A 16,470-nucleotide genomic window follows, 5' to 3' on the forward strand; every position below is an offset into this window, starting at 1 on the left:
GCCTTATTTCTCAACTGCTTAAGTTTTAACTGCTTTAATTTGCTTAAAATGTATTTTCCGCAGTACAAATATATGACTTTCATGTATTCTTATCACAATGATAATTTGGTTTCATTAACTGAGTTGATAACGTAAATTGGCCTCTGTAGAGAGGCCCTCTCCCCCCCCCCCCCTTGCAAAAAACACACACATTCTGTTCCTTAAGTTTTACCCTTCCCGGTAGCTCTTCTTAAATTGCAGGGAAGATTAAATTTCCAGTATTTATTTTATCATGGATCAATAATGTTGGGAAACAAAGCGGTCAAAGTAACAACAAAAAACTTCAGAATTTTAATTTAATAAAATTTTGGGGAGTACTGCTTCTTGAAGAAGAATGACAAATTGGTATGAGAAAAGGGAAAGGAAATAAGTTTGACTGAAGGTCCATAAGGCCGAAGTACCGCTAAGACCTATCATGTCGTGCGTAAACACCTTTGCATATGATTTATCCGCCTACTTAGCCTACATCTTGTCTCCTTTAACAGGAAAGTCAGAGAACACGGTGACCAATTCAGCCCACTTCGTATCCACCGTCAACAATGAGACGATCTTATACACCGAGATCATGGTATCTTTCGACGTAGAATCGCTCCTTACGACGACGCTGCTGTACAAGCCGCACTGCAGAAACTCGAGAACGAACCAAGCCTTGCAGACCGCACCACGCTAACGCCTGCACAGGTCGCTGACCTTTTGACCTTCGTATTGAGATCCACATACTTCCAGTATAATGGATCAATTTACGAGCAAAAAGACGGCGCCGCCATGGGGAGTCCGGTTTCCGCTGTTATTGCCCACGCACACCGATCAATACTTAGCGTATGATTCACACCACCCTCAATCAGTAAAACGCGGTATTGTTACGTGCCTTTACGAGCGCGCCAAACGTCTTGTAACAAAACCCTCCGTCATCTCCGAGGAGGAAAAACATCTGTCATCTGTTCTGGTTTCTAATGGTTATCCTTTTTATTTCTTGCAGAAACTTATCAAGATCGGAAAACCAAACAACAATGCCGAACCCGCCGACGAGTTCAAAGCTACTGCGGTTTTACCCTATGTCAAAGGTCTGTCCGAACCGCTTCGCCGTAGCCTACAACACGGCGTACGCGCTGTTTTCAAGTCGGAGACTACGCTAAGATCTCAGTTAGTACGACCAAAAGACGCTGTCGACCCGGCTAAACGAGATGGCGTGGTTTACGGGATTCCCTGTGAATGCGGCAAAGTGTACATCGGAGAGACTGGAAAGCCTATGCAAGACAGAGTTAAGGAGCACGATCGAGACATTCGACTCGCCCGTACCGAGACCTCCGCCGTTTCAGAGCATGCCCACAACACCGGACGCAAGCCACTCTGGAACGAAGTAAAGTTTATTGATCGTGACCCTTATTACTACACACGCAAGGTCAAGAGGCAATTCATATAATACTTTACCCTAACAACATCAACAGGGATAGTGGAATAGAAATTCCAGAAGCGTGGATGCCCACGATAAAAAAAACACAACAACAGGAGAGCCGTGCGACAGCGGACCGCCGAGGGAGCAAATCACTGAGTGAACAGCAAGGATCGAAATGCACCAATCAGAGCCGTTGAAAAACAACTAATCATAGCAGAGCATCATGCTTTATAAGATCACGCATGACCATTCGACCTCATCGCTTGAAGAAGACTAGCAGTATGCAGCCGAAACGTCGCGATCTGTATCACACGTGACTACATCGTGAGACAAACGAAAGACTTAGCTTTTATTGTTATTCACTACGATGAATAACCACAACCTTTTCTACGAATGTTGACTGTCTTGTCACAAGCGCCAGACAAAAGAACAATTTTGAGTCCTCACCAGGAATAGAACCTAACACCTCCAGATTCCTCGCTCGGACACTCTACCACTTTAAGTATAGTATAAGTTATTAAAACGAAAGCTTAATATGAAATTTCTTCACTTGACAATTATAATACCTGCAAGCCTTCTACGTTTATTTTCTGAAGGATCATCACTTTTACAACTCTCCTCTTCTGTTGAAATGTCTGCAAAAGGGAAAGGAAAATCAAACTGTAATGAGCATTAAAACGCACTTTACTACATTTTTGAAATGGGTAACAAGCAGAAGTCGAAATAAGTGCTGACTGAAAATAAAAATCTCGTCTCCAAAAGAGAGAACAGAAAATTTATGGACTTCAAGAATTGAAATTCACTGGAACGGAATAAAAACTAAGATTTAGATCCTAACAAAATTTTAACCGGTCAATAACAATGAGGTATTTCGTAGAAAGGTAAACAAAGAAAATTTGTGTTCATCTTACTGCGCACAAGAGTCTGGACACGAAAACAATAATTGGGGAGGCAGGGGAGGGGGTAGTTGATAAGCGCGTTTAATAAACCATTTGTAATACCTACGATCAAAGAGGAAAGATAAAAGATTCGATTAAATATTAAAATTTTTGTGCGTACTGTTTATTGAACAAGAATGATAAGAAAAGGGAAAGGAATTAAGTTTGACTGTTTTGTCACGAGCGTGAAAAAAAGGAAACATTTTGAGTCCTCATCAGGAATAGAACCGAACACCTTCAGATTCCGCGCTCGAACACTCTTCCACTACAAGTATAGTATAAGTTATTACAACGTAAGCTTAACATGAAATTTCTTCGCTTGATTATAACAATACCTGCAAACCTTCTACGTTTATTTCCTAAAGGATCACCACTTTTACAACCCTCTTCTCCTGTTGAAATGTCTGCAAAAGAGAAAAGAAATTTATACTGATATGAGAATTAAAATAAACTGACGAATACGATACTGAAGGGATGAATATGCACACGATGCCAAGTTTCTAACACTACACGAACTCAAGTTCAGTTTTCTTGGCATGAAAGGATTAACATAATTAATCCCTGCCGCCGCGCCCTTTCCCCCAAGCACAAAACACACCCACACTCTGTTTTTTAATATTTCCCTTTGCCTGTAACTCATCTTAAATCGCAGGGAAGATTAAATTCCAGCATTTATTTCATTATGGATCAATAATGTTAGAAAATGAAGTGGCCAAAATAACATAAAAAAAAGTTTATGAATGTTTATTTCTTAAAATTTTTGCGTAGTACTGTTTCTTGAACAAGAATGACAAATTGGTATAAGAAAAGGGAAAGGAAAGAAGTTTAACTATCTTGTCACGAGCGTGCGACAAAGGAACAATTTTGAGTCCTCGCTAGGAATAGAACTCAACACCTTCAGATTCCTCGCTTGGACACTCTACCACTATAAGTATAATATGAAAGCATAATATGAAATTTCTTCACTTGATAATTATAATACCTTCTAGCCCTCTACGTTTATTTTCCGAAGGATCATCACTTTTACAACTCTCTTCTGTTGGAATGTCTGCTAAAGAGAAAGGAAAGTCAGACTGTAATGAAAATTAAAACACACCTTACTAAATTTGTAAAATGGGTAACAAGCAGGAGTCGAAATAAGTGCTGACTAAAGATGAAAATCTCATGTGAGCCTGATCACAGTTTAAAAGAGAGAAGAGAAAATTGATTGACATCAAGAATTGAAATTCATTGGAACGGAATAAAAGCTAACATTGAGATCTCAAAAAAAAGGGTTGAACCTATCAGTAACAATGAGGTATTTCGTAGAAAGGTAAACAAAGAAAATTTGGGTTCATCTCACTACGCATAAGAGTCTGGACACGAAAACAATAATTTGTTCAATCTCCATCGGCTTACCCAAGGGTATACTTGACCTTCGATGGGCGCATTTAGCCAAAGGTTCGCAAGCTTAAAAACAATTAAAGTTATCCGTATTGCAGTGACTCGTTTAAACCACCTCTCTCTATATGCAAGTCAAGTCGCCTGATAAAAAGTCAACGCACAAAAATATTCTTTGGTCTAACTACTGGTTTTAAATGCAATCGAAAGTGACGGTTTTCTGTAAAGAGCCTCAAGGCATTAAAGACCTTGTTTCTGGCGCACAGCTGTTTTCAAACAAGGCGCTCATTTTTTAGAACTAACATGTTTACTTAACATATTTATTTCACAGGGCTATGTACTATTTATGAGAATCTGAGGCGTTGGGAACATTTTTCAAATGGGAGGTGGGCGGTTTTTAGCTACGTCGAATTTGAATTTAAGGGCATATCGGCCAGAATGTTTTATTATCGTGAATTGTGGTATAAGGGGTTAAAATCTCCCATTGAACCCCTTGGATGCCCCTGTCTAAGTATACAGAAGGTCGTAAAAGGGTGTTGGCATGGCTTTTACGGCTAACGGTTAATATCTTTTCATTGTTGTCACCATAAATTTTTCTTACGGTAAAATCTTTAACGACTAACGGTTAAGATTTGTCAATTTTTACGCCTAACGGCTAATTTTTGGCCGTTTTACGGTTAACTTTATAAAGACCCTCTATTAAACACTGTTACTACCAATTTGCGATTAGGAAAAATGAAAACTGTGATCAAAAGTACTTAACAAAATCACTGAGAATAGGAACTGATCGATTATCAAATACGATTGATTGAGAAAAAGATCAAAATAGTATCTTTTTTTCCGTTAAGAGATTAAATATGTACGAGACGTGAACTATAATGATTCTCATTTCACAAAATGTCAACACTAATCAAAAATATATCTATAATCTTGCAGAAGATGGTGAGAGTTAAGCTGCTCAGTCTTCATGCGACTGCCAAAAATTCAATGCGGAAATCTAATACTAGGGGAGAATTAATGAGAGGGAGATATGGAGAGCGAATCAGCATTTACTCAGAAGATTCAAGTGTTCCAACTCAAGAGAATGAATTTCGGTTTTGTACGTCTCACTTTTATAACCTGGGATGGAATTGAACATGTAAAAATAACTTATTTTATTATTTTGTCACAGGGAACGTCAGGCTTCTGTGCCCATTCCTTTGGAAAGATGGATTTTCACCACAAGGTTCATACCAGTAGAGCCAAAGCTTCTTTCTTTAAACGGTAAGCTACACTGTATCTGTGCGCGATAATCAACTTTTCATGAACTGATGTGGAAAACCAATTGACAGTTTACTCCGCAGTGAATCTATTTCGGTTTTGCGCGCTCGCCTCTATAACTTCAGATGGATTTGAGCAAGCAAAAGTGAAATATATATTCTCTTTTAACAAGGAACCTCAGGCTTCACAGTCCATCCCTTTGGAACTGTTTGATTGTCGTCACAAGATAAATCACCCTCTAACTGAAGCTTCTTTCTTTAAACGGTAAGCTATCTGTGCGGGATAATCGACTAATTGTCTTCGTGGTCTTTTCATTTTCTAGCGGGTGTGATTTGCACGATCGAAGACATAACTTATTAACAGTTATAAAACAATTGAGATAGTTCGCACGCTCTCATAGGTCAATTGGTCAGTTTAGATCAGAGTCTGTAAACACAACTATTTGTGACGCAAAGTTTTCCCAATATTCGCAATTAATTTCAAGTAGAAATAACAAATATTGGAATTGGAGGAAAAGTTGCCAATTTTTACCTGGGGTTTGGCTACCTCCCATTCTACTGTCTTATCGCTGGGCCGCGTGCTTGCCGGCACTGCAGCTTTTAATGCACCCTGCTCGCGCAACCGTACACGACCCTTGCGAACGGTAGCCCTTGCGTCCTTTTGGTATTGAGATATGCACATGTAGATTTGAAGCTTCGGTGGCAGCATTTTCAGACAGAAAACCTTAGTTTTCCGAAACAGTGCAGAACAAAACAAGCTGACTGCGTTGAATAACAGTAGAAAAAACTCTCTAAAGACACATGCTTTAGCACTTTTTTTTTTTGCGCAGAACGCGAAAAACGTGCAAAGGTTTTGCGTGTGCGTTGCCCATCTACCTCTGAGCTATACTGTAAGTTAATGAATAACGGCTGAGAGCACTTCACAGCATTCTTTGATAAAAGTTAAACGACAGAAAAAAGGTTGATATCGCAGATAGGGAATAATTTCTCTTGAAATTAATTACTGGAAAAAATTCGAAAACATTTAATGGCATTGAGCTATATACATGGCTAAAATAAGTAAAAGCCAAACATTTTCGACACTTGGTCATCATCACCCTGATGATGACCTGGTGTCGCCAACATATAGGTTTTATTTTTAAAATATTTTAGCCTTTAACAGCATCTTTTATTTACCTTTCATTCTTGGAAGTTTCATACGTAGCTCTCCTAGCTCTGGTTCTTCTTCAGGATCAGACGTGGGAGATACAAGGAGAGGAACCGTGTCTAAAAACAAAGGTATACAGAGAGAGATTAGCATTCAATAACTTCTTTATTTAAATAGTTTGAAACAAGCATACCAGCTTGTATTTAACGATAGGTACATGAGCATAATAGATTGCCTTTTTTTAACTAAGAAGCTTAAAAAACAAAACAAAAAAGTGGAGAACAGCTAAAAAATTTTTAAGTCTACATGTAAGTATTGTTTCATTTTCACATGGAAACTCAGCACTTCCTTAAACTAGAGAAGAGAATGAGGTAAAAACACCTTTGAAATAATTTGCATTGACCAGTATCATTTTTCATAATTGCTGACAGAAGCATTCTTGGTTATTAATAACATTGATGTCAGTGATTTGCCATGTTGTTTTCCTTTTTATTGGAGCATTTGAGAGGGAACTGAAACCAAACTGGAACCCAAGCTAGATTTCAATGAGTCAACAAAAACAACTAAAAGTGGTAAACCCCACATCCTTTAATTCATTTCAACATGGTTTGATACTGGTAAGAATCTACTAAGTGGTTTTTCATTTCTCAATAACAAAAAGAAAAACTCAACCAACACGAAGAACCATGTTTCAATTGCATTAACTTGAAAATAAGTTCAAAATGAGCATCCTGTTCACCTGTCCTTCCCCTTGATTCTTCTAGTTCTCTTCCATGACCAGTGGTGGGTACTACAGTGAGGGGTGAAGTACCTTAAGGTGAAAAATGCAGAGAGAGATTAGCATTCACAGCCTCTCTTCAATGTTCCCATAAGTGGAACTGTGTACAATTATATTAATTTATTGATGCCACATTATTGCACTGAGATAATTCTTTGAAGATTTATCACATAAATGTTATAACTGTTCACAACAATTTCCCATAATAACTTAATAAAATATTTTAATTTCCTTTTCACCTTCCGATTTTCCTGTCTCCATAATCTTTGTCTTCTGATCATTTTTTCCCTGTTGCTCTTTTTTTTGCAGACTTTCACTGGTTGAACCTGTGGGGTGGAATTTAGAGAATAAAGCATCTAAAATCAGATTTACAAGAAGACAAACACTTTAAACCATAAATCACCAAACTTCCTCTAGAGAAATCAATAATGATGACTCCTATTTTTCTTGCATATCCCAAAAACCTATTGAACTCTTCAATGGACTGTGGCTTTGTGGTGTTGAAATACTCTATAATAATTGATAGAAAGATTCCCTCTTTCCTAGTGTGGAGATCTTCTGTTTGTGGAAGAAACACACCTCCAGATGCAGCTGATGTGGCAGATGCCCTAGGCTGCTGAACCTCTTGGCATCTGACAGACTGTTACAAGCATGCCTGTCTGCTTATTCTGTTCTTCAAGTTTCAATTCATCTACCTCAACCTTAATTTTCAATTCACCATCTGTCAAATTGTAACAATCAAATTTAATCCTAATATAACAAGGTTCTTTTACCTGTTACCTATATAACCATTGAAATACGAGAACATGATATTGAGGCAACACCAATCAAACAGAGAGCTTGTTAGCAATGAATAGATTCCCACATACAGTATATCTATTGAGCACTTCAGTTTCAATTTCTTTTGCATCTTTATCTTATTCCACAGTATAATAAAAATTCTGATTGATCTAAACGATTACAGTTTCAAACATGGCAATATCTCAACAGATTTAGCTAGGGTTAGGATCATTTTACTCTTTCTTCCAAAGTGAATTTGTTCACATCTCAGACTTTTAAAAGTTCTTTTTCATGGCAATGCGATTGAAAAACAAAGAATGCGTATGTTTTTCAGTTTTCTGATATTATATTTAATTCCACTGTTAGTCTCCATGTTCTCATCAGCAGATAACGATATTCTATACCGAGGAAAACAAGCAAGCTACAAGATCTCTTGAAAGACACAACCAAAGCTGTTACAAAAATGTAAACATACAGTACCTCTGTAATGAAGCCAGTCTCCAAACACAAAAGAGTTCCTCAACATGCTGGATACAACAGACGCTGCCATAATACATGCAAAAATCTCCCATAAATCATTTTTAGTTGCAACACCATGTACAAAACCACAAACACCTTTAACGACCAGCCACCTTATCTCCATGTCATCAGCTGCTGCACACAGACCTGAGGTAGAAAAATGAAGAAATTAGGCAATAACAATTGGAATGGATTTAAACTGTCGGAGACTTTGATTCGTGCGTGACACATGTCAGATGATGAGTGCGAACACTATGGACATTGAATGGTTTACATAATTAACGCAACCTTGAATGACCCTTTTAAATCAGTACTCGGCAACAACCAATCAAAATGTAGAAAATATCGTATAAAAGAGTGATTTCTTACAAATTTTGCAGAGTAGCTTTTTACACACCTGATGTAAATAAGCGAATACGAGAGCGAAATAAAACAGTTTAATTGAGTCTCGTTCGTCAGAGTTCTATCCCTAGTAAACAGGACAAAGTTTACAAAACGTGGCACCTCCGGCAACGCGACAATTCTGAAGGATAACAGTAAGGACAACTGTTGTGAGTATAATTTTAGTCCTGATTTTCCGCCCGTGCGAAGATTGCGGAGATGGAAGCGACTGAAGCGAATCTAGATATCAAAGAAACACAGCTTAAAATGAGCATTGGTAAAACGAACACCATCGTGGAAACAGGGAAGTCAGAAGCGATCGAAAGACATTTGTCCACCCTGCGGTCCCTCAGTAAAGAACTAAATCGAATGCGGATAGAAGTAGAAGCGACAAAACTAGGTGCGAAAGAAGAAATTGCCGACATCGAGGCGTGGAACAGCGGAATCGACGCACAACTGGAAAAAGCGGATTGCGAAGTGGATAAAATGCGCACGTGGATCGACGACCGCAAAAGAGAAGCAGAAGCAATTGTCAAGCAAGAAGAACTTAAGTTTCACAAAGCGAAGATAGAGATGCAGGCAGAAATCCAAGTTGAGCCACAACCCCAACAAGCGACGACGACGCCAAGCGACATACAAGCCAAGCTGCCTAAACTGATGATAACGAAGTTTGACGGTACCTATATGGACTGGCCACGATTTTGGGGACAGTTCACAGAAGCAATCGATAAAACGGGCGCTCAACCGATCACGAAATTTACCTACCTTCGAGAACTACTGGATGTCAAAGTGAAAAGAGCAATAGAGGCGTTGCCCTTCACGGCTGAGGGATACAATCGGGCGAAGAGTATCCTAAGCGAGAGGTTCGGAAAGGAGTCAGAAATCGTCAAAGCTTACATCAAAGAGATTCTGGATCTCCCCTCAATATCAAGCCCAAACCCGAGAAAAATTGGTGAATTTAGCGAAAAGCTAACGTACTGTGTGCAAGCCCTGCAGACACTAAACAAACTGGAACAAGTCAATGGGGCGGTGTCTATGACATTAGACAAATTGCCAGCGATCCGCGGAGATCTCGTCCGGACCGACCCCGACTGGGAAAGCTGGGACTTTGCAAAACTTTCAGAAGCAGTTCGATTGTGGACCAGGAGAAATCCAATGGATATAAACCAGCGTGAGCGTGAGCAAGAACAGCAATCAACAAAACGGAACTTACGCCAGCAAGCAAGAATTTACCACACACGTCGGGACGCCGATGGTAAACCCCGCTGTTGGCCTTGCGGTTACTGCGGCGAAGATCACAAAGCCATCGAATGTACAAGAGTGACACATGTCGCTGATCGCAGACAAATTTTACTAAACAAGCGTTTATGTTTCAATTGTCTGTCTGGGAACCACCGCGCGTTCTATTGTCCGAGCAAATCAGCCTGTCAACGCTGCCATAAGCGTCACCACACGTCGATTTGTGACACACCAAACCCGACAAGCCAAGTTAACCAGCCACCAGCACATGGGGTCGCTTTGACAACAAACCAAACTGGAGAGGGTCTGTTCCCAGTAGTCATCATAGAGGTCAACGGAATTAAATGCAGAGCGCTTATCGATTCTGGAGCCGGCAGTTCGTACGTGTCGGCAAAGCTGATCGAACTACTTCGCTTAAAGCCAACCGATGTTCAGACAAAAACGATCGATATGCTGATGTCCTCTAAAATTGCCAAACTCGAGGTCTACGATCTCGAATTAAGATCTGTCAACCATCAATTTTCGCTGTCCGTCAAAGCTACCAAAGTGAACAAGACAGAGTTGTTGTCTATTGAAAACCCTAATTATCGCACGCTAATTGAGAAGCACCCACACTTGAAAGGCGTAAATGTTTACGATGATGACACAAAAGCGTCTCTTCCGGTTCACGTAGTGCTTGGCAGTGGGGAGTACGCCAGAATTAAAACGGAAACAAAGCCAAGAATTGGACAAGAGAATGACCCTATCGCAGAACTCACCAAATTCGGATGGTTTCTGATGTCCCCGGGAAAGGAGTTTGACAAAAACACCATGCTTCTCACCCAGACAAGTCAAAGCAACTACGAAGATCTGTGCAGATTGGACGTCTTGGGATTGCGTGATATAGCAGATCATGACCAGTCGATGGTATTTGATGAGTTTAAGGAACGCCTAACACGCTCGCCAGAAGGCTGGTACGAGACCACCCTCCCATGGAAAGCTAACCACGCAGAACTGCCCTCAAACAAGGAAGGTAGCTTAAAACGACTCAAGAACCTCAGTAGAAAACTTCAACGCGAGGAACTGACGGCTCAATACGACGCGATAATTCAAGAACAGCTGGCAGAAGGCATTATCGAAAAGGCACCCCCTGTTTCACAGCCGCAGAAAGAGTTCTACATCCCTCACAAGAGCGTGATTCGCAAGTCCGCTGAAACTACAAAGATGCGGATCGTCTATGACGCCTCTGCCCGAGCGACACCCGATTCACCATCACTGAATGACTGTCTGTACCCAGGGCCTACGCTGCAAAACAAACTATGGGACGTTCTAATTCAGCAGAGAGCCTACCCAGTTGTCCTAGCGGGAGACATTAAGAAAGCCTTCTTACAAATCCGAATTCACGAGAGTGAACGAGATGCCCTCCGTTTTCACTGGCAGACAGATTCGGACTCAGAAGTGCAGACATTCTGGTACACGAGAGTATTCTTTGGACTCGCCCCCTCACCCTTTCTACTAGGTGGGGTTCTTGAATGCCATCTCGATACCTGGGCGGAGAAATACCCGGAGGAGGTAGAGCGGCTACGCCGAAGTTTCTACGTAGACGACCTGTTGACAGGCGGTCAAGACGTACAGCAAGCAAAAGCACGAAAGGAGGTGACGCAAAAAATTATGAAGGATGCCACATTTGAGTTACACAAATGGCACTCGAATCATGCACAGCTGGAAGATGACACCCAACCTGCACAAAGAGAGGAAGTTGCCCAGCCTACTTTACGTAAAAACAGCGCCCAAGCCACATCAAGCGAAGATCAGTCTTATGCAAAACAACAGTTACTAGTCAAGCCAAGTGAGTCAAAGCTATTGGGCGTAAAATGGGACAAATTCGAAGATACTATCGCCGTGCAGTTCCCAAGCGCGAGTAGTGCACCAACAAAACGTGAAGTACTGGCCAAACTAGCGAAAGTGTACGACCCCCTTGGCTTAGCGTCCCCCATTACACTGCAAGGGAAGCAAATCTACCGAGAAGCGTGCGACTGCAAAGTATCATGGGACGCACCTATCCCAGAGAATCTGAAAATACGCTGGCAAAGGTGGGAGCAGTCACTTCCGGCGGAAGTAACCACTCGAAGACCCATAGCACCTTATCAACAACCAGTCATCTCCGCTGAGCTGCATGTGTTTGGGGATGCGTCAACTTATGGGGTTGGAGCAGTGGTGTATTCAGTCGTACGCCAAGAAGAGGGAATCACTCAAACCCTGGTTGCAGCAAAAGCAAGATTAGCCAAGAGAGAACTAACCGTCCCCAGGTTGGAGTTAGTCAGCGCTCACATGGCTACCAATTTAGTCATCAACGTAAGAAACGCTCTAAAAGAACTACCCGAACCCATGATCTACGGTTGGCTGGACAGCACCGTCGCCCTCCACTGGATTGTAGGAAATGGTCAGTACCGACAGTTCGTCTCTAACCGCGTGCAAAAAATAAGACAATACCCACAGATCCAGTGGAGACACGTGCCCACTACCGATAACCCAGCGGACCTGGCGAGTCGAGGAGGCCAGGTAACCAACGCAGAGCTTTGGTGGAATGGCCCAGCGTGGCTACGTAATCCTGAAATGTGGCCAGAGAACCCGGTTACCGTGAAATCCGAAACCTCAGAAGAAGAGGCAAAAGTCATCCGAGAAGTGCTAAGCCTAGCAAATGAGAAACCTGAACAAGAACGGAACGTGTTCGACGAACTCCTAGAACGCCATGATTTACGCCGAGCTCTTCGCATCCAAGCTTGGGTGCGACGGTTCACCACTCACAGGGTGCGCAAGGGACCTCTTACTAGCGAAGACATTCAAGAGACCAAGAACTGGTGGATAGAAAGAGTCCAGTCTCAAGATTTACAGAAACCGCACTTTGAACAGACCAGGCAGAAACTCAACCTCGTTTCCAATGCAGATAGAATTCTCGAATGTCATGGAAGAATTCAAGGAAAATACCCGGTGTACCTGCCAGCAGACGCCGTGTTTACGAGGAAGCTTGTACAGAGGATTCATGTCGAAACCTTATATGGAGGTGTGGCCCTTACCATGGCAGCGATTCGTGAACAGTACTGGATCCCAACCCTGAGACAGCTAGTGAAGTCTGTGCGATCTGCTTGTTGGGGCTGTAAACGTTTCATAGCTTCACCCTTAACAGTACCACCCCCTGGACTACTGCCTACAGACCGTACAGATGGTGGAACAGCCTTCGAAGTTATTGGCACTGATTTTGCTGGTCCTATCAAGTATAAACAACGCAAGAAGGGCGAGGAGAAAGCTTACTTGGTTATCTTCACGTGTAGCCTGTCCAGAGCCGTGCACCTAGAATTATTGTCTAGTCTAGAGACAAGCAATTTTATTACCTGTCTTAAACGCCTCATCGCTCGCCGCGGCAGACCGCGTGTTATCTACTCAGACAATGGAGGCACCTTTATCAAGGCTGCGAAATGGCTTCGCCAATTGCGAGGAGATGAGCGCCTCCAAAGTCTCCTTGAAGATTACGACATAACCTGGAAATTTAACTTAAGCCGGGCTCCTTGGTGGGGAGGTCAATTCGAGCGGTTGATTGGAGTCGTAAAGTCCGCCATGTACAAAGTCATTGGGGGAGGTGTACTTAGCTGGACTGAGCTGAGCGAGGTACTGCTCGACGTGGAAACACAAATCAATCGACGTCCATTAAGTTATGTAGAAGATGATGTCGAGCTACCAACACTTACACCGTCAACATTCCTGTTTCAGCGAATGAGTCAGCTGCCAGAAGAGAAAACAGGGAGGATCAAAGACCTGGACCTACGCAAACGCGCTAAATACCTCAGGAACTGCAAGAACAATCTCTGGAGGCGGTGGCAGAGAGAATATTTAACAGCTTTAAGGGAGCGGCACAACCTGACACACAAAGCGGCCAAATTTCAGCCAAATGTTGGAGATGTCGTAACTATAAAGACCGAAAACAAGAATCGTGGGAGTTGGCCACTGGCGATAGTAAACAAAACCTATCCCGGGAAGGACGGAATCATCCGCGCAGTTCAACTCAAGACAGCAAACGGCATGTTAGAGAGGCCTGTTCAACACCTGTACCCTCTTGAGCTAAACTGCGACCAGGCCTGTGAGACACATGCAGACACTCCCACAGCAGATTTGAACCCAAACGCACTAGTTTTCAGGCCAAGACGGGATGCTGCAGTTGCTGCCAGAGCCCGAATCCAGGACCTTGCTGAAGATGAACAATGAATCACAATTTCCTTTTCACTGAACTTCAAAATTGTGAACTTAATTGAAACGTTTGATTTATAGAGGACTTTTTCGTTTAGTTGAATTCGTTAAGTCTCCAAGGTGAATGCACCCTTGCACGCAATGTTGCATGGGGGAGTGTGTCGGAGACTTTGATTCGTGCGTGACACATGTCAGATGATGAGTGCGAACACTATGGACATTGAATGGTTTACATAATTAACGCAACCTTGAATGACCCTTTTAAATCAGTACTCGGCAACAACCAATCAAAATGTAGAAAATATCGTATAAAAGAGTGATTTCTTACAAATTTTGCAGAGTAGCTTTTTACACACCTGATGTAAATAAGCGAATACGAGAGCGAAATAAAACAGTTTAATTGAGTCTCGTTCGTCAGAGTTCTATCCCTAGTAAACAGGACAAAGTTTACAAAAAAACAATAATATTATAGAGAGATAGTTACAATTAATTTGAGCAAAAGTTATGATGTATTACTACAAAACAGTTGTGTTGTAAGTTTCCAAAATGTTCTGGAATACTTTCTAAATGTAAATAAGGACTCAGTCGAATATAGGACATTTCGCACAAAAGACTTTTCGCACAAGTCTTTTAGCACAAGTTTTGGAACGTTCGCACAATTCTTAGTGGTCATTTCGCACAACAATTATAAGTGAGAAACATCAGAAGGTAAACTAATTGATACTGATAAGACATCTCACCTTCACATGTCAATTTCAATAAGATCCAACGGCGAGAACGTAGACATTTATTTACATAATAACTTCAACTAGATCGAAACGTTTGTGAACACGATCACTATTTTTACTTGAAGAAAGGAACAAATCTTTCTCTCTATGAAAATGTAAATAACTCCCTATTCGAACGATTGCTTCTTTTACTTTTCCTTTGTTAAACGAAAAACAAACAAACATGACGACCCAACGCTAAGGACGCCATGTTGATTTCGAAAGTAATAATTGTCACCAATCCTCCCTCCTCTGAAGTCAAAGTAAAAACCTGCAAACTGTTTCACTTTTTATTTAAAAGGAGAAAAGACTTATTTACAAAATTTCTGTGTAAATACCCGGTATATAAAATTCAAGTTCACAGCCATGTTACCCAACGAATCATCCAAATTTTAACTCGCTGCTCGGTCAAGACTCGTAGAAATTTAGCCCTTTCCTGCATTCATTAAAGCTACAGTACATCTAAATTTCTTTGTTTGTTTTGATCTTAAGCTTGTATGATTACTCATCGAACGGCTAGCGTATAATCTTTGACTTATTTTGAATTCTTGAAACTTTCGTGAAATCATTTGTTTACATCACGGTCGCTATGACGCTTATCGATCGATACTGAACTCTCCATCGCTTAGGTAATTGTTATTAGAATAATTTGAAAGGTTACTGTTTGATAGATGTATAAAACTTCTCGATCTTTAAAATGATTACAGATCGAACTTGTGTTTCTACAAGATCACTAGTTACTACCTACACCGACACGTTCAAGTTGTCAAATCACAACACTGGCACGTGCCGACGTTCGATGTGAATCACTCTCTGAATATCGAGTTATTAACGCAGGGCGTGAAATTGCGGGAAATACAGGCGCCAATGCGCCTAAATTTTTCACTTTGGCGACGAAATCCTGAAAGTTAGTCGCCAAATTGGCGACTAGAACGTTTCATTATAACCTTACCAAGAGATATAGTGAATTAAAAAGATTTGCCCAAATTAAACCGCGGCAAACTTCCTCGTTAAGTTTGTTTCCAAAACGTAGCACATGCATCTCGATCGATAACTAAACGCCAGATGAGCCTAAACGTTGTATATCATCCATCCTAGTGTCCACTTTGTAGCACGTTAAAGATCTTTTCCCTAACTTAATTACGCTGACAGCGTAAAGAAAGATTTTGTTTGTCTTTGAAAATGGCGACCAACTTTTTTTGAATTGGCTACCACTTTGAAGAATTTAGGAGCCAAGTGGCTATCAGAAAAAAAAGTTAATTTCACGCCCTGTAACGTTGCACTGTTTTTGCTGTACGTATTACCACTATGCCTAATTTTTATTATATAACGAAGATATAAGAAGCAAGTTTTCAATAGCTTTATATGAAACTCTTACAGATCGATAAAAGATGCTATTTGAAGGCGATCGAACAAGGAGGGAAGACTGGTGACAATTACTTTTGAAATGAACATGGTGTCCTTAGCGTGGGTCATCATGTTTGCATGTTAACTTTGTAGTGGATGATACTGTCAAAACTAAAAGGTTTTTCGTTCGACAAAGAAAACGTTATAGAAGTAGTCGTTCGAATAGGGAGTTCTTTACATTTTTCATGGAGAGAGAGATTTGCATCTTTCCTTTCTTCA

At 41.1% G+C, this 16,470-nt stretch overlaps 2 protein-coding genes across 2 annotated transcripts; both read left to right on the forward strand.

Moving 5' to 3' along the window:
• The first annotated feature begins 647 nt into the window (after window positions 1-647).
• LOC149048740 (uncharacterized) lies at window positions 648-1,629 on the forward strand. The gene has a single exon (XM_089202127.1). It carries the CDS (start codon window positions 770-772, stop codon window positions 1,460-1,462), a length of 693 nt encoding a protein of 230 aa, XP_089058253.1. The 5' UTR covers window positions 648-769; the 3' UTR covers window positions 1,463-1,629.
• A 6,807-nt stretch (window positions 1,630-8,436) lies between these two features.
• Window positions 8,437-14,482, forward strand: LOC149048741 (uncharacterized). Its single transcript, XM_089202113.1, has one exon. It carries the CDS (start codon window positions 8,837-8,839, stop codon window positions 14,093-14,095), a length of 5,259 nt encoding a protein of 1,752 aa, XP_089058239.1. The 5' UTR covers window positions 8,437-8,836; the 3' UTR covers window positions 14,096-14,482.
• Window positions 14,483-16,470: the final 1,988 nt, after the last annotated feature.

Source organism: Pocillopora damicornis, chromosome 3 (genome assembly GCF_964200805.1).
Source record: "Pocillopora damicornis chromosome 3, jaPocDami1.2, whole genome shotgun sequence".
Taxonomy (NCBI): domain Eukaryota; kingdom Metazoa; phylum Cnidaria; class Anthozoa; order Scleractinia; family Pocilloporidae; genus Pocillopora; species Pocillopora damicornis.

What these genes read in the sequence shown, in the direction of transcription:
- LOC149048740 (XM_089202127.1), top strand. Translation starts at nt 770, where the DNA reads ATGGATCAATTTACGAGCAAAAAGACGGCGCCGCCATGGGGAGTCCGG.
- LOC149048741 (XM_089202113.1), top strand. Translation starts at nt 8,837, where the DNA reads ATGGAAGCGACTGAAGCGAATCTAGATATCAAAGAAACACAGCTTAAA.